Below are 27568 nucleotides of genomic sequence, written 5' to 3' on the forward strand. Positions count from 1 at the left end.
GAGTGCAGTAAGATACGTATGTACTGGATGCTGACACACGCACCCTCCCCAATTTCTCAAAGTTCCCCATAAATAACCTTTGCATAACTGTTTCAAACCTTTTACTGACAATGTCAACATTTGGTACGGGGAAAAAATGTGCTGAATTCCCCCAAAAAAGGAATTTTATTGTATACAAGTCACTACATCAAGCCACAAAGAACAAGATCAGTCCAGAAGAGTAAAGCTCAGGGGCCCACACACCCCTTGAAAGATCACCGCTCTTAAGCTTTAAGATGGAATCTCCTGAAGATAGGCAAGGAGTCTTCTAGCAGCAGCAAATAGGTGTTATCTGGAAATCAGCTTTTCAAGCTCTGCCCCTTCCATGCTCTGGTTCTGCAGCTTCAGTAGCACTGTGAGACATCTACTTGGACCTCTGTCTCATCTTTCTCCTTTTGCGCTTCAGCCTGCAGGGGATAATATTCTTTTAATTGTCAATACTAGCGAAACATTCTACCATAAGGCAATGTAGTGTTTCCAGTCGCATGAAGTGAAAAATTGTTTCTGCAGAGATTCAGTAGGTACCGTTTTTTCCTTTCAGGTTTCTCTTGAAGACTTTTACGCCAACAGGTCTTTGAAGCCACTTAATTTTAGATTAGCCAGCTACTTTAATGATTATCTGTGTTGTTCTCAATAGCATTTAAGGTTTCGATGTTGTACCCCACCCTAATACTGTATGGCAGTACAGAAATACTTGTATAACTAAATAAATGTTTAGTTCACTTTTCCTAAAGTAAGTCATTTCCTCCAATATCCTTCCTACCACACCAATTACTTGCAGAATCAAAAGGCAACTGAGAAAAGCAAAACAAGATGCAGTTCAAGCAGCTCTTCTTCCTGCCTCCTATTCATTCCTGTTAAGCAGGTTAGAGGTAAAAAAAAATCAGGTTAAAGAGGGCCACCAATGTGAACCGGGCCTGGCACTAAACAGGCAGCCAACAACTTTGCAGTTGTCAGTAGAAACACTTAATTTCTTTGGCATCACAATTTCATACTCCCAACATGTATGTTACAGGCAGAGCCCAAAGGCATTGGAGAGAATGATTGTGGCAAAGCCTGTAGCTGTCTTGCCCCGTCAACTGAGAACAGATGGCAATAATGCAGGGAGTGGTATTTTTCCACTTTTATTGCAATAAAAGCACCACTACTGCCTGCATTATTGCAACCTGTCCTGATTAGTTGAAGAGCCACCACAGAAGCCTCCCTCTGTACTTTTCTGAGGAGGGGAAGGAGAAGCATTGGCGACTGATCACTAGTGGAGAAGTACTGATACCTACTTTGGGGAGGAGGGCATTGGGGGGCGGGAGAAGGGGAATCATATAAAAAAAGCAAAATAATTCACACTTAAGTTCTCAACTGCTTAAGGTATTCAATGGTGAAGGGAAAATGAAAGATTACCTACCATCTCAAACAGTAGCTTTTTACCAAAAGTTGAGATCCTGCCCTCAATGAAATTCTCATTTATCACATATGCAATACATTCCTAGGCTTGTTTCATCCAAGCCCCACTGTGCTAAATCGTTTATCTGCTAGTGGGTGTTCCAAAGTACAAACAGAGTGTCTCAGATAACTATATACAACAGCTGCAGGGCTATTTCACATAGCACCAATTCTAATGTTTCTGTATTTATGATCCCTAGTGGGTGCAAAGCTTATGTTGGGAACAAGAACGAATGTAAAGCACTGAGGTATAAGTGCCTCAAAAACAAAAAAGGGGTTGTAGTCAAAGAGAAGGCTAATTCTACTTTGGTTAGTATGGATATCATTGGATATCATTGCATTCAGGCATGCATCTATGCAAGGAAATTGCCTCTGTACTAATGCCTCATGCATTAGTGATTGACCTGTGTTCGGCTTATTTTCTGTGCATCCCCAGTGAGATTCACTTGCTGTTTTACACTGGTTGAATCTGTGATGAACAGGCTTGAGGGAAAGCCTATTTCTCTGGATGCAACATGTGGCAGTCTGTATTCATCCTGACTGTATGTTTTCCATTATATTACTGGGAAGTCTTATACTTTGAATTATCACTCATTTTTCTAAAGCACTGCCTTGCAGAACAGCCACTGCTCCACCACACTGCTAGCATGTCTTCATCCACCTGCGATTTAGATAACCTAGGGTTAGTATAGCTCATCTGCATCTGTCTTGCCTAGATTCTTTGCATCAGTAACTGGTATGGACTTCTGGTTGCACCAATGTAAGAAACCTAGCAACATTAACATTAAGCCTCATTGAGCTCAATGGAATTTATTAAGCTAGCATAGTGGGAGTCTACATAGCCAGTAGACCAAATTTGAACTTAGAAACAAGTGGGGTCCTCAGATTTTAATTTTCAACAGCTACTATTTAAACTTTTAGATGCCCATGTTGTTACAACGGTATTACTAAATTAGTCAATGCACTTTCGAGAACTCTAATCAAGAATCTTCAAAAGCAAAGCAAACAAGTGGGTTGCACAGTAAAATAAAAACACATGCTCACATACCTGCGCATTCGCTTCTTTCGCCACTAGAGAAAGGGGAGAGAAAGGAAAGACAAAGTCAGCGTTTTTTATAGCACCAAAACCCAGAAGAGTAACACAAATACACTGGTATTTAAACATATATGAGGTGCAAGATCTCAACTTGTAGTTTTTTTAAAAAAACGGGCCCAGCACCAACAGCATTTTATCCATTAGTGTCATTTCCTAAAATTGCTACTCTGGAGCTTGGCAGAGTCTTGATGTCAATTTAAAAATTCAAACAACAGCTCTACATACCTGGGGCCCAGAAAAAAACATTTGATAGTGCGATCTTGTGCACTGCTTACTTAGGAGAAAGCCCCAGCAAGTTCAATGGGACTGACGCCTAAATGCGCATGTACAATAGTCACTAACAAAACTCAGGGCGGCCCTGATAAATGCCTTCATCAAGTATCAGGTTTACAGACTCGCTTCTCATGCAGAATCGCCCCATGACACTCGCTTTACCAGCTATTCCTCCACCCTCTCCAAGCTGCGAGGCCCAACTCTCTATATTCACACACCATCGCGCACCTAGGCCTCAGCAGGGTTTCCTATCACCGTGTAGGCCCAAAATATCAGGAGGGCCTCGCCTGGCAGAGAAGCACGAGGCGGTCTTGGCAACTCTTCCACTTCCCCGCTCGTCATAATAACCTTCCCCATTTCGCACCCGGCCAACCGAAACAATAGCCCGCCCCATTGCAAAAGACGGCAACGCAGGCCTCGAGCCCAGCTACGTTCACGGGTCAGCTCGCTATCCAAACCCGAGACCCCACTCACCTTAGCTCTCATGTCGGGGTGGGTCCCCCGGGCTCAGTCCCTGAGAACAGGCAGCAAGGCTGTGGCCGGATGGCGACGGATAGACCTCGCCAGGCACCACAGAGCAGCTCCGGCACAAGATGGCGGTGGCGGCAGCAAAGGAAAGGCAGAGGTAGGCGGTCGGTTGCTATTTATACGTCACGCGGCGGGCGGCAGGGGCGCGTCACAAACGGCGGTCTTCGCATTGCATGGTGGGAGTTGTAGTTTGCGCACGGGAGAGGGGACACATTTCTCTCAGAGTGTAGTCGGGTGCTCCGCCGCCATTTTGGACGTGAATGTAGGAGCCTCAGCCACCCTTCCTAACATCTGGAAATAAGACCCACTAAGTTCACGAAGACTTAACCGGCGCATAGACTGCACTGTTAGCCGGACAGTCCGGCGGAGGAGCAGTTAATAGCTACAAGCACACCCAACTCTTCGGTGGAATTAAATTTTAAGCGCTGAAACATGCTGTCAAGACCGTCTTTGACCATGTGCAGAGAGCATTTGCAAAAAAATCCGCAAACGGAGTCCGCCTGCGCATCTGGGAGACTTCCAAAAGTGTAGTTTTAAGCTGCAGCTCTTCCCTACGGACTGTAGCAATCATGGAACAACACGCCTAGGATTTTAGCAAACGCCCACGGAATAATCATGTTTAAATAAAGGGTCTGATCGTTTGAATTATAGGCATGGGCAGGCTGATCCTAGGCATATTTGTGCCGTAACAAATCCCAGGTAAGGGCATAATAGGATTGCGCCCTTAGCATATAGGTAAAAAGAAGACTGGGATGCACCTAACAGGTTTTAATTTAAGGTGTTTGGAACTAGAGCAACTGAACCATTCTTAACACTTGGCTGTACCCAAAATACTTGGGAATTGCATATTCACAACACTAGCCTAGGAGCACACACAAGGTGCACACTTACAAGGGAGCACTATCCAATCCTAAGTAGACAAAACTGACCCAGTGCCCACACCACTCAGTCTCTACCCCCCAAATACATTTCACATAGACCAGAATTACACATAAATCTTCCTTGTAAAACAAAAAACCCCAAACCACCACAAAACTACATGAGGGTCAACAACCTGGTGCCCATGGGTCAGGTTGGCAATCCCTCCTAGGATCTAGCTATATGTAAGATGTTATGAAAATGCTACAGTATATGCAGGCTTTCCCATGTATAAATTCATTGCCTACAATTGTCATCTGGACTCGCTGTACCTGATATACTAAGGGTGCAATGTGAAGTAAAATGTGACCTGCTTTTTCTATGCTAATGCAAACATATTTAATGAAAATGGGCCCTTGCCTAGCTTTGCAAAGGAAAATAAAAATTGTTACTGGTAAGTCAAAGTCAATATCATATACACCCACCCCACCCCGCAGATTTAAGTCGTCTTCTTTTTTTGTTAAGAACTTGAAATACAATAGGGTGGGGAAGACCACACTCCCGGCTCCTACATAGAAAAATACTACATTTCAGGATTGCAGGCTTCTCAAAACCTCAGGTTTACATCTTTGTGAAGTTACATGCACTTTTCAAGTCAAACCCAGCCCTCGTCAAATGAAAACCATGGATATTTGGAAACCTGCTGCTGATATTTAGTGACCACTTTATTCTGAGGAGCTTATTGTCTGAGCATTTGCTTCTCCCACTTTAATTATTTCAGTTATTTATTAAATTTATATCCCACCCTTTTCCCCAAAGGAGTCCCAAGGTCACAGGACGTCTCTGCAAACACACAGCTTCAAGGAATTCATTAGCAATGGAGATTAGTTCAAGACCTCAGAAAGAAGACATGAAGTATATCAGGCAGCATGTGATACCAACAAAAAGCTGAGTTCTGCTCTTTGTGTATCCCACCTAATAAAAGAAACAGCTAAAGTGTGGCAGTCTTACAAATTTGGAGCCATCTGAAAATGTCCGCAATGAAATGACTGCACCTATTCTTCAACAGATTGTAAAAATGGAAGCAAGCCAGGAAATCACATCACCTAAGTCTTCTGCATTTTTTAAAAATCTACATTAGCATCTCTGCTTCAGGCCTATCTTAATTTAAAATTGTGTTTTATAGAAATCCAAGGCGGGTAGTGTTAAGGACTTTTCCATCAGCACAAGCCTTTCTGCTTGTTGGATGGAACTATCTCCCCTGTCCTTCATCTGTGTGCTGATCTGGGGGTTCTCCTCATCCCCCAAAGCCAATGGAGGGGGTGGGGTGAGGACAGGGGGAAGCCCCCCATTGAAATAGCAGGATTTGATGCATTGGCTTCTGCTAGCACAGCTATTTTGTTTAATCCAGCCTGTACAATGTGCACTTCTGGTCCACAGAATTAAGAAAAATTAGAATACTGTAAATAACAAGATGAAATATAATTTTTAAATTATTATTAAAAGATGATCCAAAAAGAACTCCCTTAAGAGAATCAAGTCTTTTGTCTCAAGACAGTCTTTAAAATAATCTTTCAAAAAAAATTTTTTTAAATAATCCCAGTAGCACCTTAAAGACCAACTAAGTATAAGCTTTCTTTATACAATTATAATGGTCACAATTCTAACATAAAGGAGACAAGGTTGATGGGAGACCTCAGAACAGAACTCATTTTGGAATATTTCAAAGGCACTTCCTTCTCAGGTTGCAGTAGTCTTACATATCACTTGGGAAAACAGGCAAAGAAATGTGTACTGGAAAAAGCAAAGACCAATGTTGAAGCAATGATTCCACATCAAATTAGTTGAACTGGTCATTTTGTTCATATGCCTGATTATCGTCCTCCAAAGCAACTACAGTAGTACCTCGGGTTACATACGCTTCAGGTTACAGACTCCACTAACCCAGAAATAGTACCTTGGGTTAAGAACTTTGCTTCAGGATGAGAACAGAAATCTCGCAGCGGCGCGGTGGCGGCAGCGAGGCAGGCCCCATTAGCTAAAGTGGTGCTTCAGGTTAAGAACAGTTTCAGGTTAAGAACGGGCCTCCGGAACGAATTAAGTACGTCACCAGAGTACCACTGTACTCCATTCCCAACGTTAGAAAGGCAAGCATAATGCCAGTGGGCAACAAAAGTGGTTTAAAGGTGCTCTCAAGGCAAATCTTAAATGTAGTATAAACACAGACAAGTGCGAATCACGGGCCTGCGATCGCTCCAGTTGGAGAACAGCCTTGACCAAAGGTGTCCTGGACTTTGAAGAAGCATGAACGCAAAACAGAAGGGAGAAACGTGCCAAGATGAAGGCATGTTTGGCAAATCCTCACAGGGATCACGCCAGGAAACATGTCCCCACTGTAGATGTGCAGATCCAGAATTTGCCTCCACAGTCACTTATGGACACACTATTAAGAACGTGTTCATGGAAGACAATCTTGCTCAGCTACGAGTGATCGCCAAAGAAGACATAAAGCATCTCACTAAACGGCATTCTGTTAAAGCCCCCTTAACAATGATCTATGCCTTCTCATTACACATATCCATCATAACACAGAAGTTCTTCCACTTCATTCAATGTGTGTGGTAAAGGGCAACTCAACTGTGTTGTAAGGACCCTCTTTTCTGAACACTTCGGAGAATGTTACAAGACAACAGGTTGAACAAGTCATCGCATGGCATTCTCTTGCAAGGTAGTTATATCAACAGCTACTGCAATGTCAAGGTAAAACACTCAGGAGGCAGTTTTCCACCTGCGCTGCAAATGTACTGCATGCCTTGTCTTCTACTACTGCTGTATGGCCTGGCACACCATGGGATCAGGATAATGAGATTTGTTAGAACAGGCATCCCCAACCTGTGGCCCACCAGATGTTTTGGGCTACAATTCCCATCATCCCTGACCACTGGTCCTGTTAGCTAGGGTTCATGGGAGTTGTAGGCCAAACCATCTGGAGGGAAGCAGGTTGGGGGTGCCTGTGTTAGAATAACCACGACACCGAACCATTATCCCATTAATGCCAGAATGTAAGGAGCTGTCTCTCTGGCTTAACAGCAAAGAATAAATATAACATATTGTAGGCCAAGCGTTAAGAATCTCAAAATTTTACTCTTCTAAAACGTTAGCAAAGAGAGCGACAGAGTTTCACTATGCCGGGAATGTGGAAACTGTGGCTCACCAGATTAGGATGGACCTCAAATCCCATCATCAGGAGCCACTGGACTGATGGGAGTTTGGGCTCAAACACACCTGGAGAGGTACAGGTTCCCCACGCCTGCTTCATGCAAGAGAGGCTTAAATACTTAATGCTCACGCCTCCTTCATGGACATTAAAATGAAGAGATAACTACCCTCCATCCTCCAAAAAGCTGCTCATCCATAAGGCGATGTAAGGGACACACTAACCAGGAAAGCTGCACTCCTAGATTTTTAGCATGTTCTGGATATTTAGAACTTTGGTGACCGCAGCAGTTTAGAATCATGAAGAGAATTCAACATTTTAACGTTCTCTGTCATCATGGCTAATAAATATATAAAAGATGGAACATTTCTTCATGCATACCACGTTTAGGTCCGAAACACTCCAGATTCCTTCCACCCCCCTCAACATAGCAGACCCATTCATCTATCCAGAGGTGTCACTAATCAATTTTATTTGGAAAAAAAATCAAGTTACAGAACAGTTTGTGGGAATTTTCTTCCAAAATTTCCAACGGCATTTTTTTTTTTTAATCAAGAGATACAATTGCCTTGACGTTTCAAAATAAAGATAGAAAATTAAATTAACCGCCAGCAAGTCTTAGTGGTTTATAAACTGGTAATGTGGCTGAACTCAAGCCTTTCCTTTATGGAAAGGCGGTACGAAAACATACTTACTTATAAATGCTAAAATATTCCTCATTTGAACAAGTTCTTCTCCCTTCCCTTGTTCATGGTTAACAAATGGGAGCAGTTCAAAACTAAAATGGCAGTTAATTGCAAGTTTTGTGCATGATCCTCCAGGCTCATCGCTTTCATACGATTCAGCCTCCGCTCAACATGTTCCCAATTTTACCTCCCAAACGTAGCACTGAAAGCAACCCTTACAAAAGAGCAAGAGAACAGAGTAGAAATCAAAAGTAGAAAGTTTACAAAGAGTGATGGAAAAGGTTTTTCAGGAAAAAAACCCATGTGTTTATTTCCTTTTATGGACTTGAAACTTTGGTAGTAACTGCAATTTTTTTTTTTAAAATATTTGAAATCCAGATATATTGGTCAAGAAGGACTTTGCCTGCCAGAGAGCACTAGAGCTCCCCCTCCTAACAAGACAGGTCTTCAATTCAGCTACAGTAAGTGTCTTAGACAGGGACCTGGTTAGGAATACAATAGGAAAAAAATCCCACAATCATATACAATTCAATTGGACAATTTAAAAAGACATACTATAGAAAAGCGATTCCCACAAAGAGCTTGTTCCAGGTCCAACCACTTATGTAGCATTGCATTCATTCATGTAAAAAAGATGTTTGGAGGGAATTCTTCTGAAAAATCCTACTTTATACGACTTATCAACCTGAGCAGTGGCAAGTTGAACGGAAGTATCCACGTGTCCATGCACTGACTGAAGCAATCTGTCGGTGGAATAGGGAAGACAGGCAATTTTTTGCTATTCCCCCTTTCCATGCAGCCCCTTAAATCTGTTCCAGAAGGTTGGGGGACCTTGCAGAACAGATCTGAGAAGCACAGAGGGCTGCATGGAGACGGAAAACTGGGGGGGGGGGGGAATTGCCTGCCTTCTCTATTCCACTGACAGGTTCTTCCTGTTAGCAGACGGATAACCACTGGATAACCATCTTTAGTCCACAAAAAGCAACAGACAAGTGCAGATGAATAAAATGTCAAACTATCAAAAGAAAACTAGAGGGAGGAAGCTGCAGGTATCACTTTTGTCTCAAAGGATTTTGTGAGAGTTACCATATTTTTTGCACTGGGGTAATTATTATTTTTTAAAAATAAAAATAAAATCACACAAATTAAAAGAAATGTAGCATCTTTACGAAGACAAGCTATCTACTCGGAGAATGATCTTTAAACCAGCTTCCTGTCAACTTTAAAAATACAAGGTTGATAGTTTAAAAAGAAACACACACACAAAAGAACCCTAAGAATGTCCTATATGGTTTAAGCCAGGAAAAAAATGACTGAAGATTATTATAGGAAGAAGGCATGCAAGTTACATTAACTGCATGTAATGAAATTCTAAACCCAAGAGCTTTTGCATTTTTAACTTCAGTTGTGAAGATACTTGAGGATTTTTCAGAGGAATCAGAGTACCTGCAAAAGGGAATGGGGGGGGGGGGAACTAGACGAAAGCTCAGAACTGTATGTGTTCACCTCTAATGAGCACAAGTAGTATCAAAGGCTATAAAGACTGGATGTAGGTTAGTTTTTACTCCTGATTTTATTATTTCATACTTTTAAAAGTATTCTGAAGTGGCCAAGAGACTCCTCCCTCAGTGGCAAAGTCAGTCACAACTGGTTACACTCTGTGGGAAGTCCAGGCTATTTGTCATTTGGTCCTATGAGACAAACAGCCGTAAATGGATATTTGTTTCTCTTGTTTTGAGTGGGGCATTTGAGAGAAAGAATCAGGTGCTACGCAGAGGCGGTCAGAGCTGTTCAGTCACCAGTCTCATTCTCTTCTGCTGTTTCCCCTGTTGTGGCGTTCTCGGCATTCTTAGAGGCCTAGAGGAACAGAGCGGGTGATATTAACTGAAACTGAAGCTAATACTTAGGAAAGGAAAGGAACAGTTTGCAAAAACCCTAGACACAGCATTAAATATTTCACAGTTATTAACAGTTTTAAAGAGGACACCTCAGCTTTCAAAGGAATGCCTGCCCAAACCTATATGAAGTTGGATTTTTCTTTGTAAGGTTTGCATGAAATTTCTGATCAAAATATCTTAAAACTTTACCCGCATAAAACTCCACCTAAGACCTTAAGAAACTTTAAATACTGATAGACACTTTAAAAGAAATAAGCCCCCAGAATCCATATGTATTGTAAGTTCTTCATTTGGCCCAATATTAAGCAACTGCACCCATTTACCCTGCAGTTGTCAAACTCATGAAATCCTACCAGTCATTTGGAAAAAACGGAGTTTTAAAATATGCTGTACTATTATCGTATCCTGTTTAAGAAGATTTAAGGCGGGATGGGGAACTGAATGCAACCAGAAGGCTAGATCCTTATCTCCCTCACCCTCCATGGGCCAACGCTGACAGGTGGGTGGGCCATACTTCTGTCGATTAGCTTTTAAAAACAGTGTGTTTTTAGTTTTTGTTTCCAAAGGAAGCTTGCAAAGCTCCTTGCGTTTCACTTCCCGAGCGCCTGACAATCAGCTGATTGTCGGATGCTTGGGAAGTACTGAGCAAGGGGGTTTGCAGGCACCACCAACAGTGGTGCCTCCAAAGGCCCTTTTGTCCAAGTCCCTGCCCCTCACTTGACATCATACATGACACCAGGCGTTGGGTAGGTGGGTGTGGCTTGGCCAAAATGGCTTCACAGACCATATGGCCAAGCCTAAATAGAACCACAGGCCAGAAGTTCCCCACCTCTGAGCTGAGGCATCAACATAGTAATTTGAGGTCACATTGTCTTCAAGAGCCATAATGATGGCAACAACACAATTTTATACACACACACACACACACACACACACACACACACACACACACTTAAATCTGCCCTTCACATAAGGTCTAAGGGCAGGTTACAGTATTTAAAAAATGTAATGAGATTAGCACACAAACACAACCAAGTACCTTCTTTTTCTTCTTCTTTTGGGCCTTGCGGCTTGCTGAGCTCTGTAGGAGTGCCTGCAAGAGGGGAAAATGTCAGGAGCGAAAGGAGATACCTAGAGTGTGATTACTTCTAAGACAACAAGGAAGGGAAAATCACTGCCAGCCATAAAGGAATGCAGCCAGTCCTAGAATGCTTGGCACATATTGGGACTAACAATTAGCCTCACATAAAGCTGAGCTATGCATCCTTTGGAGCCAGCAACTTCTAGTTTCACCTGCTTGCAGAGAATTACTCAACAGTAGTGAGTCTGGGAGCCTCACATTGCCGCTTTAGAAATTACAAGCTTATAAAATTGTCATTTAAATTTTCCTAAGAAGTAGAAAGAAGAATTGCAAGGGGTGGGGGACTTGCATGTTTCACTTTAGCAAGTAAGTGCTCGCATTTGTGTAAAACGGCCTTCAAAATCATTTTGGTTTTAATTCAAAATGCTTTCTATGAACTCACTTGTTCTTACACCTCATTACAATTCACAACAAAAAACTTTACTAGCTCTTTAGAAAGAAGCAGCAAATCGCTTAAACATGATATCTCACATGACCACATGCCTAAAACATTTTTGTACTTAAAAAAAAAGGCACAAAAGCTAGGGGAGGCAAGGCTTTTTCTTCTTAGCACTTAATACAGGTACCCATTCAGTGCACGACAGGGCGATATTTGTGGCACACCGTAATCCTAGAAGGGTAAGGAACTATGAACCCGAAACAGTCCCTGGGGCCTCTACATCCAGCCCACAGAGTCCTCTCCTCACCTCATTCCCCTGCCACAGGCTTGAAAAAGCTTGGTAGAAGCAAACAGAATTATTTCCTCCCTCCCAAAGTCTAATTGTAGGGCGGTGGTGTCATAGCTGGAGATGGAAGTTAACTCTCACCTTCCCATGTGCTGTGATCCCATCAAGAACATCGTGGCACCACAATTAAGCTATTCATTGGCTCAAATAGAATTGCTTCTTTCAAAGCCGATTTCAGGAAGTGGAAAACAGAAGCATGGGCTGCATATGTAGTATCTCTGTGGGGTTCTTTTTGGCGGGGGGGCATACCTTGGCTTGCCATATCTACTTTTGTGTGGGACAGACCAGGGGTCTGCAACCTTTAAGACAAAAAGAGCCACTTGGACCCGTTTCCGAAGAAAAAAACAACTGGGAGCCGCAAAACCGGGAAGGTGATGTCGGGACGGTGCGTGACTAATGCACGCACCGCCCCCATGCGAGTCACAGCCAGTACAGCGCCCGCCACAGTGGGGAGTGTCGGGGCACACAATGCGCCTCCTTCCCTCGCTAGTATCCGCCCCGGAGCCGCGGCAAAGGTGTAAAAGAGCCACATGCGGCTCCGGAGCCGCGGGTTGCAGACCCCTGGGACAGACTCACCATTGGCATGCAACCTCTAGAAGTTTGACCAAAAGTGAACATGGCCTTTTGACCAAAAAATGTTCCTCACTTCTGTTCTGAACACACACTACAGTAAGCCTGCAACTTATGTGGGGATTATGTTCCAGGGATTGTCCCTAAAGCCAAAATGGCATATGGTCAAAACAGATTGGGTGTAGTGGCATGTGGAATTGCCACCCCCCTGCCCACCCCCTTTTTGCCAAGCAAAACTCCACCTAAGCTTACTTTATTTTAAAATGCTTTTCTTCTTCTCTATGGGATAGTCCTCAACATGTTAAAACCTACTTTGGATCCCAAATTTGTCACGCTCTCTTAGAACTCCTTCCCCAGCTTTATTAATGAACAGGTACTGGGAATAACAAGAACTATCAATTTTTATCTCATCACATTTACACTGGGAATAGGAAACTCAAGCAGTTCTCCCTACTGTGACAACATTTGTTCCTGGAACTCTGGGCACTTATACAAAGAACACTGTAATTCCACTGACCTTCAGATCTGCATCTTGCACCTCAAATTCTGATTTGTAGAGTTCAGGCTCAAAGGGACCGCTAGTTATCCTCATGGGACCATTGGGCATTAAAAGCACCGTGAACTTAAACTGGGCAACAAACTCTCCTGGGTGAGGGAATTAAGAGAAAGATTAGCCATGCACCGTATTAGACAACTGCCTACATCAAGAGTCTGACAAGCATACAAAAAAAAAAAAAAAAAAAAAAAAGGAACCAAGAGGTAAGATTGGTTTGGTTCAGACAGATCTGCTATAATAGTGGAGAAACAGGTATGTGAGCTTGCCATGAGATGTTCATTTCAATTATCCAAATTAGAGCAGGGGTTTCCTTCCCTTTTTACCTAACCTCAGCCCACCTGAACTTTTAAAGGCACTACAGTGGTACCTCGGGTTAAGTACTTAATTTGTTCCAGAGGTCCGTTCTTAACCTGAAACTGTTCTTAACCTGAAGCAACACGTTAGCTAATGGGGCCTCCTGCTGCCGCCGCAGCACAATTTCTGTTCTCATCCTGAAGCAAAGTTCTTAACCTGAAGCACTATTTCTGGGTTAGAGGTGTCTGTAACCTGAAGCGTATGTAACCTGAAGCATATGTAACCTGAGGTACCACTGTACTGTTGAGGTTCTTATTCAAGAAGTAGCAAACCACACTCTCATTTCTCACTGGTCTAAGATATTACTGCAAGTGTCCAGGGGTCCACAGTTGTGGCTGAAATGGAAATCAACCAAAATGTGTAGTTACCAACAATCCTGTCCCTCTCCCTTGAAAGACACTCTAAAATTGAGTCTAACTAACTGGATAAGTAGTTGCTCAGGAGCACTGAGTTGTTTTGCTGCTTTGGAGCACCTGCTAAAAGCAACACAACTGCAGGAATGAAGCCTTTCTTCTAGGCTTGGAGTGTTCACCCCTGCAGTTGCACTGGGCTTCAGAAGTACTCCAAAGCAGAAAAATAGTTTCACTGCTTCTGTTTCCAAAACCAGAGAGAAGTCCCTGCCCATCTTTCAGTTTGCCCTCATCACAAATGTGTTTACCAGGTGAAGAGACGTGCTCACCACTCGCAAGCGTATTTGCGCACTCTTGCAAATGACACAAAATATGTGTCCTAGTCTCTAACTGTGACCCCCCAAATTTAACCAAAAAGCAAAAATCTCTGTTATGAAGCATGTATCTGTATTCAACATGTACATTCCGTTTAAGTGCTCTCAACAAGAAACATACTGGGGCAACAAAGAGTTTATCAATTCAGTATATCTTTCTAAAGGTAAAAAAGTGCATAATAATTAGTCAGAGCTGCCAACTGCCTAGCCCCAAAGCAAGACAAAAATTGCTCTGACATCCAGCACAAGTGCTTACCTTCTTTATCATAGAGGACATTAAAAGGCTGTAGCAGCTCATGTTTAGCACATTCTACTACTCCCATCCTTGCCTTCTTTTCATCCTCAAATGCCCTGTATGGAACAAACATAAAAACAAAAACTGTTTGTGTAGGCTTTTCTGCATCCTTTGGTTACTATAAGAATTGCAGTCATAGTACCAAAGATTGCTTATGTATTGTGTAGATGCACACAAAATATAGAACATGTTACTGGACATAGAATTCAAGTTCCTACTAATCTCAACTTTCCACCCCCATTATGGCAGCAAACTTAATTTTGAGAATGAGGAGATGCTGGCACAATCTCACAAGGGATAGCTGAGTAAGACTTCTTGCGCCCAGGGTTTCAGTGCCCCCTACCCAGTTAGCAGTTACCACAGTTACCAAATAAGCAAGACACTTGCGTAGCTTATATAGGCTGTGGAATTCGCTTTCTCTTAGTACAACATTTTGATTTCTTTAGCACTTAACAATTCTGCTTATTACCTGTATTAAGAGGCTAGCATTCTACACACAGCTTAAAATAGGAAAAGCAATATAACTCAGAACATTCCGCTCACTTTACAATACATGCAAGAGACAAGGTAAAATAGGTAAAGGGACCCCTGACCATTAGGTCTAGTCGTGACCAACTCTGGGGTTGCGGCGCTCATCTCGCTTTATTGGCCGAGGGAGCCGGCGTACAGCTTCCGGGTCATGTGGCCAGCATGACTAAGCCGCTTCTGGCAAACCAGAGCAGAACACGGAAACGATGTTTACCTTCCCGCCGGAGCGGTAACTATTTATCTACTTGCACTTTGACATGCTTTCAAACTGCTAGGTTGGCAGGAGCAGGGACCGAGCAACGGGAGCTCACCCCGTCGCAGGGATTCGAACCACTGACCTTCTGATTGGCAAGTCCTAGGCTCTGTGGTTTAACCCACAGCGCCACCCACGTCCCTGACTGCAATGACAGGAACCATTCAATCATTAAACTACCAAGTGGAATCCCCGTTGCCAAGTGTATGCAGAGAGGCACCAGAAAACAAAGAGTACCTGAGAGTGAACGGCATAGCATCAAAGCGTCTTTCCACCTCACTGAAAAAGGCACGGGAAGTTTTCATTTTCAAACCATATTGCTTGGAAGGGTCCCTTTTGTAAATTGTAGTTCTCTGCCCAGCATCCTTTGCCTAAAGACATGCAAGTCATTAAAGACAGTTTTAGCAGCATAATATATAGATTTACTTATATGATGAAAGGGAAGGTAGCAAAAGAGTAAAAGGGGGTAAAGGATGTTTTTTGGGCTACGATTGTGGTTATGTAGAGCATTTCCCAACTTAACTGGCTTTTAAGACACTATATCAAACAATCTAATCAGGAAGTTAACATCCTTGTCACTTTAGATAAAGTTGCAGAACTTGTACGGCACCTGATTATAGAACAGGTGTTAAGCAAGGACACTTACCTTTCCTTCTCCAGTGCTGATGAGAACATCAATGGCATAAACTTCATGGACTTCAAATTCTGCTTTTTCATGGTCCTTTCTAGATTTAAAGAAACACACACACACACACACATGAAAATAGAAGACCACCTCTATTTGAACATTGTTTGGGAGTCAATATGAAGCAAGATACTAATTCTAAGTCATGTGTTTCATCTTACAACACATCTGCACTCCTAGTGCCCAAAAGGCACAAACAAAAAACGGCTTGGCAAAAATTCCAGACAAGAGACACGTACCTTTGCTGGTCTGAGGGGTTCTGGATGATAGTCTTCTCCCCATCTATCACATGCTGCTTCAGCTGGTGTGATAGCATCCCTGTCAAGAAAGGGTATCTATTAGCACTGGAGTTGCAAAGCAGCCAGTGAATCACAGCTGATAATCCAAGGCACTGCACTGCACTTTCTTTTTTTTAAACAACGATCAGAGAGACATCTTGTCATATGCCCAAAGGTCTGCATGTGCTTGTTAAAAAACAGCTTCAAAATTACACTAAGTGTAGCCTGGGATAGGTATTCACAATTCCAATAGCTAAAGGCTGCTTTATTAATAAGACAGCTACATCACCATTTCTACTAAAGAAAAGCCTTTTTGCCACATTATTATTGTTTTATTTAGTCAACTTATAAATGGCTTATTTTATATAAAAATATTTCAAAGCTATTTACAGTAAGGAGTTAAAGATTTTCAAATAACGAAGAGTCAACTCCGTAGGCCACTCTGTTAACCACCACCTCCTCCCCTCTTCCCACCAACATATTCTTTTCTCTTTCTGCAACTTACTATTTTAACCCTCTCTTTTGCCTTCTACTGCATAGCATGCACACTGAACCTCATCTCTATTTTCTGCATCACAATCTCTTTACCCTTTCCTCCAATTTAACTTTTTATGTTCCAGTTCTGTGCTCCTGAATCTTTCCTTGCTCCTTGCTGAACTTAACAGCACTCTCCCAGTACCTTGCACCCTAAGAGTCTCTCCATACTATGACAATATGGATTTGCAGACGAGTTTGCACTTGACAGGCAGCTGCAGCCAATTCTGACACTGGTAATTTCACAAGTATGAAGTGTCTGCTTCTAAACTCTCTCATTCATAATGCGTGTTTAAAATCTAGATAAATCTTTAGATGCAGGTCTGAAATATCTTATGTTTATCTCCATGAGGGTCTCATTCACAAGCAGACTGTGGCACAGCTGGATAGTTGCAACACTGCAAAACTACCAACTCTACTGTATGCCTCTGAATCCAGGGAGAGAAGCAGCACACAACACAATAAAAGCATCCTCTTGCCCCAGTCCCCACTGATTTCTTCAAGAGTAGGAACAGATCACAAACAGCAGGGGTCTGAAATTGCTTCAGGGGGCATAATTAGTCAGGGAAGTGACTACTTAGCAACCCATGGATTTTGTACTGTGCAAGAAGAAAGCTTAGAAGTGTTAAATGTGCCCTTAAACAAGGCGACACATTTAACTTGGGACTTTTAAAAAGACCTTTCCATTTCAAGCCTGAAACACTGTGTCAAGTAGTACTACAGGGACTTCTAACATCCAGGGTCACCAAACAAAGCATTCCTGCTCATCCAGAGACAAATGATGTGCCCAGAGAAATTTGTCCATTCTATTTATTCTCTTCCCCATACCACCCTCTGACACAATCTAGATCAGTACACCAAAGCATTCCTTCCTGCTTTAATGCACATCTTCAATATTTAAGATTCAATCTAGGGAAAGCCATGTCTCATCTGCCCTCCACATCACAAGCTTTGAGCAAGGAAATAGCACCTTTCTATTGGCAGGGGGCTGGTGGAGAGAGAGAAATAAGTCTTGACCTTGAGAGAAAAGAGCTCTGTTTAGTTTCATAAACTGCTGCCAGTGACTGGATGATTATAACACTTGAATGTTTCCAAAACAGTAGCTGCTTAGATTCCCTTGACAGCTTGAGCAGCCTCCTCCTCACTGTGCTGACATTTTTTTTCCTACATAGGCACACCACAGATCTACAAGACACTGCATGTGAAAAAATCTAACCTTAGAACCACATTTTTTGCAGGGTGGCCTAATACAAAAACATTAACTGACTGGTGGCCGAGAACCCTTCCATAACACATCACTAAAACAGCACATTTCTTTTACCTTGCTATCGCCTACAGTGAGCTTATTTTGTAAACTGCTCCCAAAGGTGATTTATTCAACTTTGGTGCCATCAACAAAATAAAAGCAACATGAATAGTTCAGCTTGATACCTTGATCATCTATTTCAGTTTCTAACAAAGTTCCTCAAAGCATATTACCCTGTGCCCTGAACTGTGACCCCAAATTTAAGCAGTCAGTTCTTTTAGCCAAATGAGCAGGCTAGAAGGAAACAGAGGAGTAATGTGTACATTGAAGCATCCTAAGAGCTCTAAAGGGAATGTTTATTTACAAGCATGTTATACCAAAGTAATCCAAACATCAAAAGCAGATATACTGTCCTCACAATAACTACTCTTCCAATACTTTCAAATTCTACAGAAGAAGGATCATTGCTATGTTAAATGCTCTTCTATTTCTGCTGTCTCATTTCATTGTTCAGTTAGCTAATCCTTACCTTCAATTGGTGTGCAGTTAAATGAATGAGCTATCTTGTTCCAGGCATCTGTCACTTGTGAATTCTATTGGAAAAGGGTGAATATTGGCATTTAAAGTTGAATTTGACCATATTCTGCAGTGAAACCTGTGATCAACACAGTTTAACGGCTCCTACACTGGCTATTATTTTGGAGAAGTGGATCATAAAAGTATTCCCCCTTCCCTGCACAATAAAAACCCCCTATAAATTCCAAGCCTTCAATAGAAAGTTGTTCAGCATTAGAAGCAGCCAAAACATTCCAGTATACAAGGCACTGTGTGACAATGATCCTTTCATACAGAACTTTTAATGGTGAGAAGCTGAATAGAATTACCACTGAAATCGTTATATATGCTATATAATTGAGGCAGAAACTAATTGTCAATAATAATGCAATAAATCTACAATTTCTTGTTTTCAATACGGTAGCATAAACATACTGCCCGAGACTAGGAGGGAATTACTGAAAGGGAAAAGCAGAACTTTCTACATCCTGTCCTAAAATTGTCATTAGACTAAACAAATGCTCAGCTGCCAAATACTTCTTATCATGTTTGGGGGTGGGGAATACCCAAGAACCTTCAGCCTTTTGCAGAAAGACTAATGGCAATACAAACTCTTCAGTAACTACTACCTTTTCTCCTCACCCGCCTCACTCCTCACCCCAGCATTTCTGCTATCTATGGCCAGTTGCCCTCAGAACAGTTTAATACTCTTCCCAGAGTAAGCCAGTGATTTTTAATTTGTATGTTCAGAATAAATTGAGGATTGGATCTGTGGTCATAACCTCTGGTCACCCATCCTGGAACATGAAACCAATTCATGTAAAAAGTAGCCACCCATTGTCACCTGGTTTCCAGGCTTAACCAAACGCAGAGCAGCTTCAGCACAGAGGTGAGCAGCTTTGATGACATCAGCTTTGCGACCTGACACTGGAGTTTCCTGAAATGGTAGGATAAAACTAATATTCATATAAGCATTTACTCCTAAGGGGTGAAAAGTGAAAAGCGCTTTCTCACTGACAAATCCTAAAGACACAGTACAGCTGCACAAAAAATGAATGGAGTAAACGAGCTTAAAATTAAGCACTCTTGTCCCATTGATTCCAGTGAGAGGGTTTAAGCCTTATCTGAATCCCATCCTGTTGGAATCAATAGGTCTTTTAAAAGTGTTTAACTGATTGAATGGTGCCCTTCTCAATCTGATGACTTGCACATGTTTTGGACCACAGCTCCTACTGTCTCTGCACACTGGCCATGCTTACAAGGAAACATAGGAGTTGGAAGTACTAAAGAGATGGAGAGCACCTGTGTTTGGAAGGCTGCTGAAAGTGCCGTATTTTTCACTCTATAACACGCACCCGACCATAACACGCACGTAGTTTTTAGAGGAGGAAAATCCGTAGGCATGCCACCCGTAGGCATTCCCTCCATAACACGCACAGACATTTCCCCTTACTTTTTAGGAGGAAAAAAGTGAGTGTTATGGTGCAAAAAATACGGTATTTTGCCACTCCCTTAATTCACAAATGGGATTCAAATATTATCCAGCCCTACAAGTCACTCTTTTCTTTGTTTTGCCTTAGATGCTAAATCAGCATTAGCTATGGTTAAATAAACCAAATTGACAAGTAGCAAGAGTTCTCAATCCACACCAGAATGCTTGAGTCACCAAAGTGACTCAAAAAATCTGGCTACATTTCCAGCAATTGTGCAGAAATTCAAAAGTTTAATGCAGCCTTTCCAGGAATATATTATATTATTATTAGTTTATTTTGCCTTGCATACTTTGAAGAGCTGCAGTTATGATAATTGAGAATTTTGCTTAGCTTGCAACTTTGGCCAAGTTGAATAGGGCATGCCACTTAAGAAGTTACACATTAATGTACAGCACCTGATGGAGTGACTGATCAATACAGCTGCCCCACATTCTTGGCAATGGGATGGATTGCCACTATACATCTAGAAATGCAACCACTTGCAGATAATGCAATGAGCAAAGTTACCCAGGACAAACATTCTCAGCACTAAGTGTTGCATAAAAGAAAAGTCCTTAAAAGTGACATGAAAATCAAGCAAACCCAAATAGGAAACACATTCTGTTTGTGCCCAGAACATATGGAATACTTTATACAGTATGATACTTGTATTACACAGTTTCAGAACCTTGACCCATCATACTTCTTAGCAGCTATAGCTGCAAATGAATAACTAGCAAGCCAGTTCTACTTAAGGATGCCGCTTACATTACTCCCCCTACTGGGGCCAAACCTGTCTTGAAAGTAGCACGTGCACATGCTACTCAAAGCCACATGCAGGAGATTTACCTTTGATGCATCAATGATAAAACTGTGAGCTACATTTGCTATGAAGCCATCAACATGGACTCCCAGGTCACTGCAACATGAAAAGGGAAAAAGAGATTTAAACCACAGCTAGCAATAAGGAAACTTCTGCAACATCAAAGGCTTAAAAAAATTCTGCTTACATGACACTTTACTTCCACATTCTGACCCTATTAAACCATTATGGTACACGCAATAGTTGGCACCCTAGCAGTTAAAGTGACTATCTCTACTTAGGAAGCAGGGCAGAACCATTAAAATGTGTCTCATTTGCCAAGAGAAATCCACACTAAACCAAAACACAAACACACACCTGCACCAACAATAACTTTGGTCCTCAAAGATGTGGCTCAGAGGTACCATATATAGCGTAATGCACTCTGAGCAGACCAGCTTAAAATATACAGCTGAGGGTAAAACAGATAACCCAAGAAAGTGAATGGAGATGCTTACATTTTGACCAAATCACCATCTTTGAGAACGTAATCCTGGTCACTCTTCAAGGGGGAGAAGTGACAGACACAGTTATTTACCGATATACTTGTGGGGAAGGCAATACCTACACAAAAAAGGGAGCAGTGATGAGATCATACAATCTACACAAGCCCTGTAACAGTTTTCCATCTCACAAATATAATAGTTACTGGTATGTATAAGTGTTAGTGTTTTAATGTGATTAGATTGTGTATCAGACATTGTTTTGACAACTTTTTTAAAAAGCAGGACAGAAATAAGTATCGTAACATGGGTCCCCTAAACCAGACATTTGGATTTGGGACACAAGTTGCCCTGTGTAATTCAAAGACTACATCAATCCCATAACGACTAGGTTGGATTGCTATCCTTTTTCTGCTGACACTGTGAGTGGTACTAGAGCTGCTACAGCTGCACCAACCTGTCTTGTAACTTTGGCAGCTTCCTCAGTATAAAATGAGCTGGGCTTGGTCAGTGCTTAGAGGGAGAGGCTTAAGGTATGACCTGGAATAATTTATGGGAGTATGAACCACTTTTTCAGACGGTAATGTGCTACTTTTCCAACAGATCATAATGCTGCTGCAGAGCCAGTAATTCAATGGCTTGGATTCAGAGATCCCATGCATGGAATTTTGCCCATAGGACTCTCCCTAGGGAGGGAGGATGGGGTGATTTTCACCAGTTCCATTTTCCTTTGTAGCCCAATGACCCTAAAAAGCTGCTCTGGACCCTCAAGAAATGTGAGAGAGGAAATGGAGAGGGGGGAGGGAGAAAAGAGATGGAAAACCTTCCTCCAGCAGAAGCCTTCATGGGATTTCAGACACACTGCAATTCTGTAATTCCACAACTATGCAAAGTTGCCTGACCACTTATATTTGCTATCAGCCCTTAATTTTGTGAAATATGAAACACTATAGTGCTTAATATTTATTTTGTTATCCAAGATTTATGATGTTATGCATGATTAAGACACATTTTTCTTGTCAAGGTATCAGTATGGATGCAGACTGGCCAACTATCATGCAGGACAAGGCAAATCCATTCATGGTTTTGTCTACACACAGAGTCAACATGTCTTAAACTCATGTCAATGTATTTTAAAGTAAACAGTTCATATAACACTACAATCCTCAAAACAGCATGGACCCTATATCCCCAAGGCTAATAGGTATTTTATACTTTTATGCCACTCTGAAATCCCAAAGCAATCTAGCATGGGTTGGTTTTCACATCAATTTAAAATTTGGTTTTTTTGCCAGACTTCAAGGTACACAAAGAAGAGGGGAAGAAAATTATGTGCTGGGTGCCGAAGTATTGAATCAACCCCATTAGGGACAGAACAAAAGTAATTTCAAATCCTCCCCTTCCAGTTAACTGGATTCCATGAAGTGCCAGAAATGTGAGCAGCATTTTTAAACTGCTTCCAGCTAGACAAAAACGGAATGCCTGATGTTCAAAAGTATAATTTATCTGCACAAAATGGAACAAATAATTCAGATCTGGAATACAAACTAATACAAGCCTAAAAGCTTGTAAGCACTGGAACAACCTGCAGCAAGTCACACTGGAAATCTGGGCTGGGTCTGCAGGTGCTGCATCTCAAACTCCACAATCCACATCACTGTACAATTAATTCTATTCAATGATGAATGCAATTTAAATGAGGCAACATGAGATGTATGTCAAAAATAAAGCTGGAAAATTGTATGTTACCTTTCTTCATATCTTTCTCTTTCTTAAAGATTTTGCCAGTCTCTTCCATGATCATGGCATCCCCTCTCTCACATAAGCTGAGGACAGACACTCCAGACTTAGCTGCTTCTACCACAGTCCGCAGGACTCCTGTAATTCAAGATAAAACTTCATATTGAATATTTTAATACACTTTACAGTTGCATAAAGCTATGCCACACTATGGAGCTCAGAAAGTGTATTTAACATTGGCAGCTCAACTTCTCACACCGAGGCAGGGTTCGAAATTAGCAGGGCACCAGGCACATTTTGCGCCTAAAGATTTTCAATTTGCGAGTGCCTCAAAAAGTCTGGGTGCCATTTTTTTGCACCTGGCTGACACTCAAGGATTACTGAAATGTATTTGCTTTGAAGCCTCAAAGTGTATGTTAAGGATAGACAATATGCTAAGGAGTTTAACAATAAAGGTCCCAGAAGCCATTTGGCTCCCAGCATTTCTATTCCAGTTTCTAACACTGAACTGCTAGATTCCAAGGCATCCAGGTTCTATTCCCACACCAACTGCCTACAAAATGTACATTAAATTCCATTGTTGCATGCCTACTGAATTAGAATACTCTTACCTATACCATTTAGGGAACTGAGAATCTCTAGTAATGTCTTCAGATTCCTAAAGTCAACTCCACCTCATGAGGTGACAACAGGTTGCAGTAGTTTTTCCAAACCTGCATCTTTCTGTCCCCAAGAAACTTTCCATCAAAGTCTTCTAATCTAATCAACCTTACTTCCATAGAAACGTTGAATTTTAAATACTATAGAACACTCACATTTAATGAGAACCTAAGATTAAAGCACACCTAGTCTTTCATGGTTTCATTTATGGAAAGCATGTGAGCCAAAGAGAAAAACATTGAGAATTCTGTCTTGTCTAATTAAAGTGTCCTCATCAGAAAAATGGTAATATTTTCTCTAAAGCCAGAGAATATTCCAGAAACAATACAATACATTTTTGCCTGAGCTGGCTTTTGGTGGGCAATGGTTAAACTGGTTTAAAACAATTTAATTTAATGAATATTTTATATGTCTTCAAATGCCATATCATTGTTTGTTCTTGTGATGATTGCATTTATCCATGTCATTGTATCTGCAACATATTTTGTGTTTAGCTAATACCAATGGACTGAGGCTACTGAACAACTGGCAAAAAATAGTGTTTGAATTCTTCAAGTTAAGTTTGCATAAATATTTAATCCTCATCCTTTTAATACAGAAATTTCAAGAACTGCTTCATGTTATCTTAACAGATCGGCTGAAGAGAGCAAGGAAAAGAATTTTAACTCCATTTATAAGAAGAGCTGAGACAGTCTTGTCCCATGTGCATTCTGCAACTCTGTGGTAAAGCTGAGACTTGCTGTTAAGTCTCCAGTATCTTTAACCTTTGAATTTAAGTAGAAAGAGTTTGCAGAAGTTTGTAAATGACATTAAGACAAAGTATCCCATTCCAGATTTTGGTAAATCCCAAATGTAGGATAGAACACAGGGATTCCTGAGTTCAAAAGCCTCACATTACAGTATGCACTCCTACCACCAATTAAGCAGTCAATAGGGCAAGCTTATCTTTGAACAAACTGCTTTCTTCCTTCGCAGCACAAAAATAAATTGAAAAAACTGGAAGCCTGACGCAGCATTTTAAAATTTAATGGAGCAGGCAAAGGTATTTCTCTACCCAGTATAAGAGTGTGTGAGTGTGCATGCTCACACTTTGCAAATGCTCAGGCCTACAAAAGTCAACTGTGAGGTTTGCTACAGGGAAAGACTCCCTCCAACACAGGCAGTTAAGAGCTGAGTTGCAAAAGCCGTTTCCCCTTTTCCTTAGTTCGCTGTAATCCTAACAATCCACTTCCTAGAGTTCCCCGAACAAGGTGATCCGATCCGAAGCTGAAAACCTCCCTTAAACAAAAGGGGAAACCTGGGAGGAAGCCAGGATGTCGGAAGATAGTGAACGGGAGAGAGCGCCAGCAGCACATGGCAAGTCGCAGACCATGTGCCTTACAGTTCCTGGAGGACGGCGGCTCCATTCCCTCGGGGGGATCGTGGATCAACCAAATCTTACCCTTCCCCTCTCTCAAAATTACCAGAACACATAAATTTATTTGTTTTTTTAATGCACGTGATTATTATTTTCTCAACGAGCTTTTCACGCTCGGGGGAAAAAACAAACACCCCAATGGCGGGCAGTGGACTAAAATTAGCCCTTAAAACTCTTTCTAGAGATTCCAAGTTGACCGAGGCAAGAAAGGAGAAAGGAAAGTACACCATGTGCCGGGCGGCTCTCCCAGCTTACCTATCAAGGGCAACGGCACTCGGGGGAGGGAGTGGAAGTATCCCACGTCCCGCAAAATCGGGGGTTTTCTTTTGAGGGGGGAGACAAGTCGCTCCAAGTCCAGTTTCTTTCTTACCCCCCCCTCCATTAACAAGAGTTCAACTTCAACCCAGAGTAGGAACCGGGAGGGGGGGGGAAACCACCCCCACCCCCAGGTCATATTTCACCCCCAAGCCTTGACGACCGACCAGCCAGCCACACACACACACTCATTTTACTAGGCAATATTATATATACACCTCACACCCGGGAGCGAAGAACAGATACCCCCCCCCCAACCAGGGCCGCCCCAGCAAACCTGCCCTGCCTGACAGCTCGCCTCGTCACCCCCCGCCCCGGAGGGCTCCACAGGCAGGCAGGCGCTCGACGCCCAGGCCCCAGGCCCGCCCCTCCAAGCCCCCGGGCCATACTCACGGTTGGCTATTTCTCCCCCCATCTTGTACTTGTTCACGACCACGTCTTCCGCGATCGTCAGCTCGGCCGCCTCCTCCTCGCCCGACATGGTCGGACTGAGCCGTCGCCGCCGCCGCCGCGGCGCGCCTTCTTCTTCTTCTCCTCTTCACAGACGACGACACCGCCCGGCCTCAAGCCCTCCCTGCCGCTGCCGCGTGCCCAGGTCGTTGTCGTTCAAGCCGCCGCCGCCGCCTCAGTAAAGAAGACCGACTGCGAGACAGGCTGCAAGAGGAGAGGGAGAGAGCGAGCGAGCGCGCGGGCTTTGCGCGCGGCACGCTGGGAAGCGAGTCCGCCTCCGAGGACTACAACTCCCGTCAGGGTCCAGGCCCAGCCAGGCTTCGGGCGCAGCGTGAGGTACGACGGGAAAGCTGAACCCCGCGCGCGCCCTTCTTTTAAGTGGCGTCACCTAATGGCCAGAGGGGGAATTGCGGGCAGCTTGTTGCGCCTTCGCCCGCCGCTCATGTGGTCAATGACGTTCGTTCTAGGTCGTCTTCCTGTCCTTATTTTATCGCCGCCTGGAAGTTGTAGTTTGGGTGTGCACGTGTAGCCAGTTTTGCTGCATATCCGAACCGTCCTTGGGGCGTTGAGATTAAACTTTTTGGGTTCTGTCCTCAGACTGTAAACTGTTGTCTCAACTCCTACGTACTTTATTCTTTTTGAACATTCACTCTTTGTCATGCTTTGTTTTCTCTGAAAGTCTTAAAATACCCTGCCCCTTAAACTTTTCCCGAAATATGATCTCTTGTGAGTTCTAAACCTGACAGAATTAGATGCCCGTAATCTAATACAATACTTAGCTAAGGCATTGCTAGAGCTGAACCGAGTGCTCCTTATTACTTTAGAAGTCTCTGGGTGCATTCACAAGTGACTGTAATGTAATGTAGTCAGATATGTGTCTAACTTATTCTGGTGTTCTTTGGAACACCAGCCTATCCTTCAGAGAATTTGCAGTCAGGCCTGCATTTTATGTAACCTGTGTTTCCTGTTAACTTATTTTACTCAGTGATAGTGACAAGAACATGATCAGGCTGCCTTCCTCCGCTTGGCATTAATTCATTTACTATTTATTTTGCTGACTTTTATCAAGGGAGGAATACGCTAGCTTGATCTAGCATAATGTGTACTTAATAAAATCATAAAGGTAAAGGTAAAGGTACCCCTGCCCGTACGGGCCAGTCTTGACAGACTCTGGGGTTGTGCGCTCATCTCACTCTATAGGCCGGGAGCCAGCGCTGTCCGCAGACACTTCCGGGTCACGTGACCAGCGTGACGAAGCTGCTCTGGCGAGCCAGAGCCGCACACGGAAACGCCGTTTACCTTCCCGCTAGTAAGCGGTCCCTATTTATCTACTTGCACCCGGGGGTGCTTTCGAATTGCTAGGTTGGCAGGCGCTGGGACCGAGCAACGGGAGCGCACCCCGCCACGGGGATTCGAACCGCCGACCATGCGATCGGCAAGTCCTAGGCTCTGAGGTTTTACCCACAGCGCCACCCGCGTCCCTAATAAAATCATACTGGTGGCTAATATTCCATGTCTGATGATTGCAACTTTTTTATATATAACTCAGACTCATCTCTTTCCATGTCCAAAGGTCAAGCATGCAGCCTGATTCTATACTTGTAAATAAGTAATAATAACAATAATAATGGGACGCGGGTGGCGCTGTGGGCCACATGACCCGGAAGCTGTCTGCGGACAAACGCCGACTCCCTCGGCCCACAGAGTGAGATGAGCGCCACAACCCCAGA

At 42.8% G+C, this 27568-nt stretch overlaps 1 protein-coding gene and 1 long non-coding RNA gene across 2 annotated transcripts in view; one reads left to right on the forward strand and one right to left on the reverse strand.

Moving 5' to 3' along the window:
• Positions 1 to 119: 119 nt before the first annotated feature.
• Positions 120 to 26117, reverse strand: PA2G4 (proliferation-associated 2G4). The gene is made up of 16 exons (XM_081181477.1): positions 25782 to 26117; positions 23006 to 23134; positions 21272 to 21377; positions 20801 to 20870; positions 19324 to 19416; positions 18454 to 18517; positions 16106 to 16184; positions 15828 to 15906; positions 15419 to 15552; positions 14362 to 14456; positions 12989 to 13116; positions 11075 to 11128; positions 7621 to 9994; positions 3323 to 3667; positions 2528 to 2550; positions 120 to 446 (listed from the first exon to the last, which is right to left on the reverse strand). The coding sequence occupies exons 1-13, from the start codon at positions 25867 to 25869 to the stop codon at positions 9929 to 9931; spliced, it is 1185 nt and encodes a 394-aa protein (XP_081037603.1). The 5' UTR covers positions 25870 to 26117; the 3' UTR covers positions 120 to 446; positions 2528 to 2550; positions 3323 to 3667; positions 7621 to 9928.
• LOC308580260 overlaps positions 3674 to 27568 on the forward strand; it is a 98010-nt gene continuing 74115 nt past the window's right edge. Inside the window, exons 1-2 of the long non-coding RNA XR_014004760.1 lie at positions 3674 to 4075; positions 5054 to 6244. This is a non-coding gene — a long non-coding RNA (uncharacterized lncRNA). The remainder of the gene's footprint in view (positions 4076 to 5053; positions 6245 to 27568) is intronic.

The sequence above is a fragment of the Podarcis bocagei genome (assembly GCF_964188305.1).
Source record: "Podarcis bocagei genome assembly, chromosome: 2".
In the NCBI taxonomy this organism is placed as follows: Eukaryota; Metazoa; Chordata; class Lepidosauria; order Squamata; family Lacertidae; genus Podarcis; species Podarcis bocagei.

Coding starts and splice junctions, on each gene's coding strand:
- PA2G4 (XM_081181477.1), bottom strand. CDS start 25,869: ATGTCGGGCGAGGAGGAGGCGGCCGAGCTGACGATCGCGGAAGACGTG. Junction 19,417..20,800: donor TTATCATTGATGCATCAAAG/GTAAATCTCCTG, acceptor CTACCATTTCAG/GAAACTCCAGTGTCAGGTCG. Junction 16,185..18,453: donor TAACTGCACACCAATTGAAG/GTAAGGATTAGC, acceptor CTTTCTTGACAG/GGATGCTATCACACCAGCTG.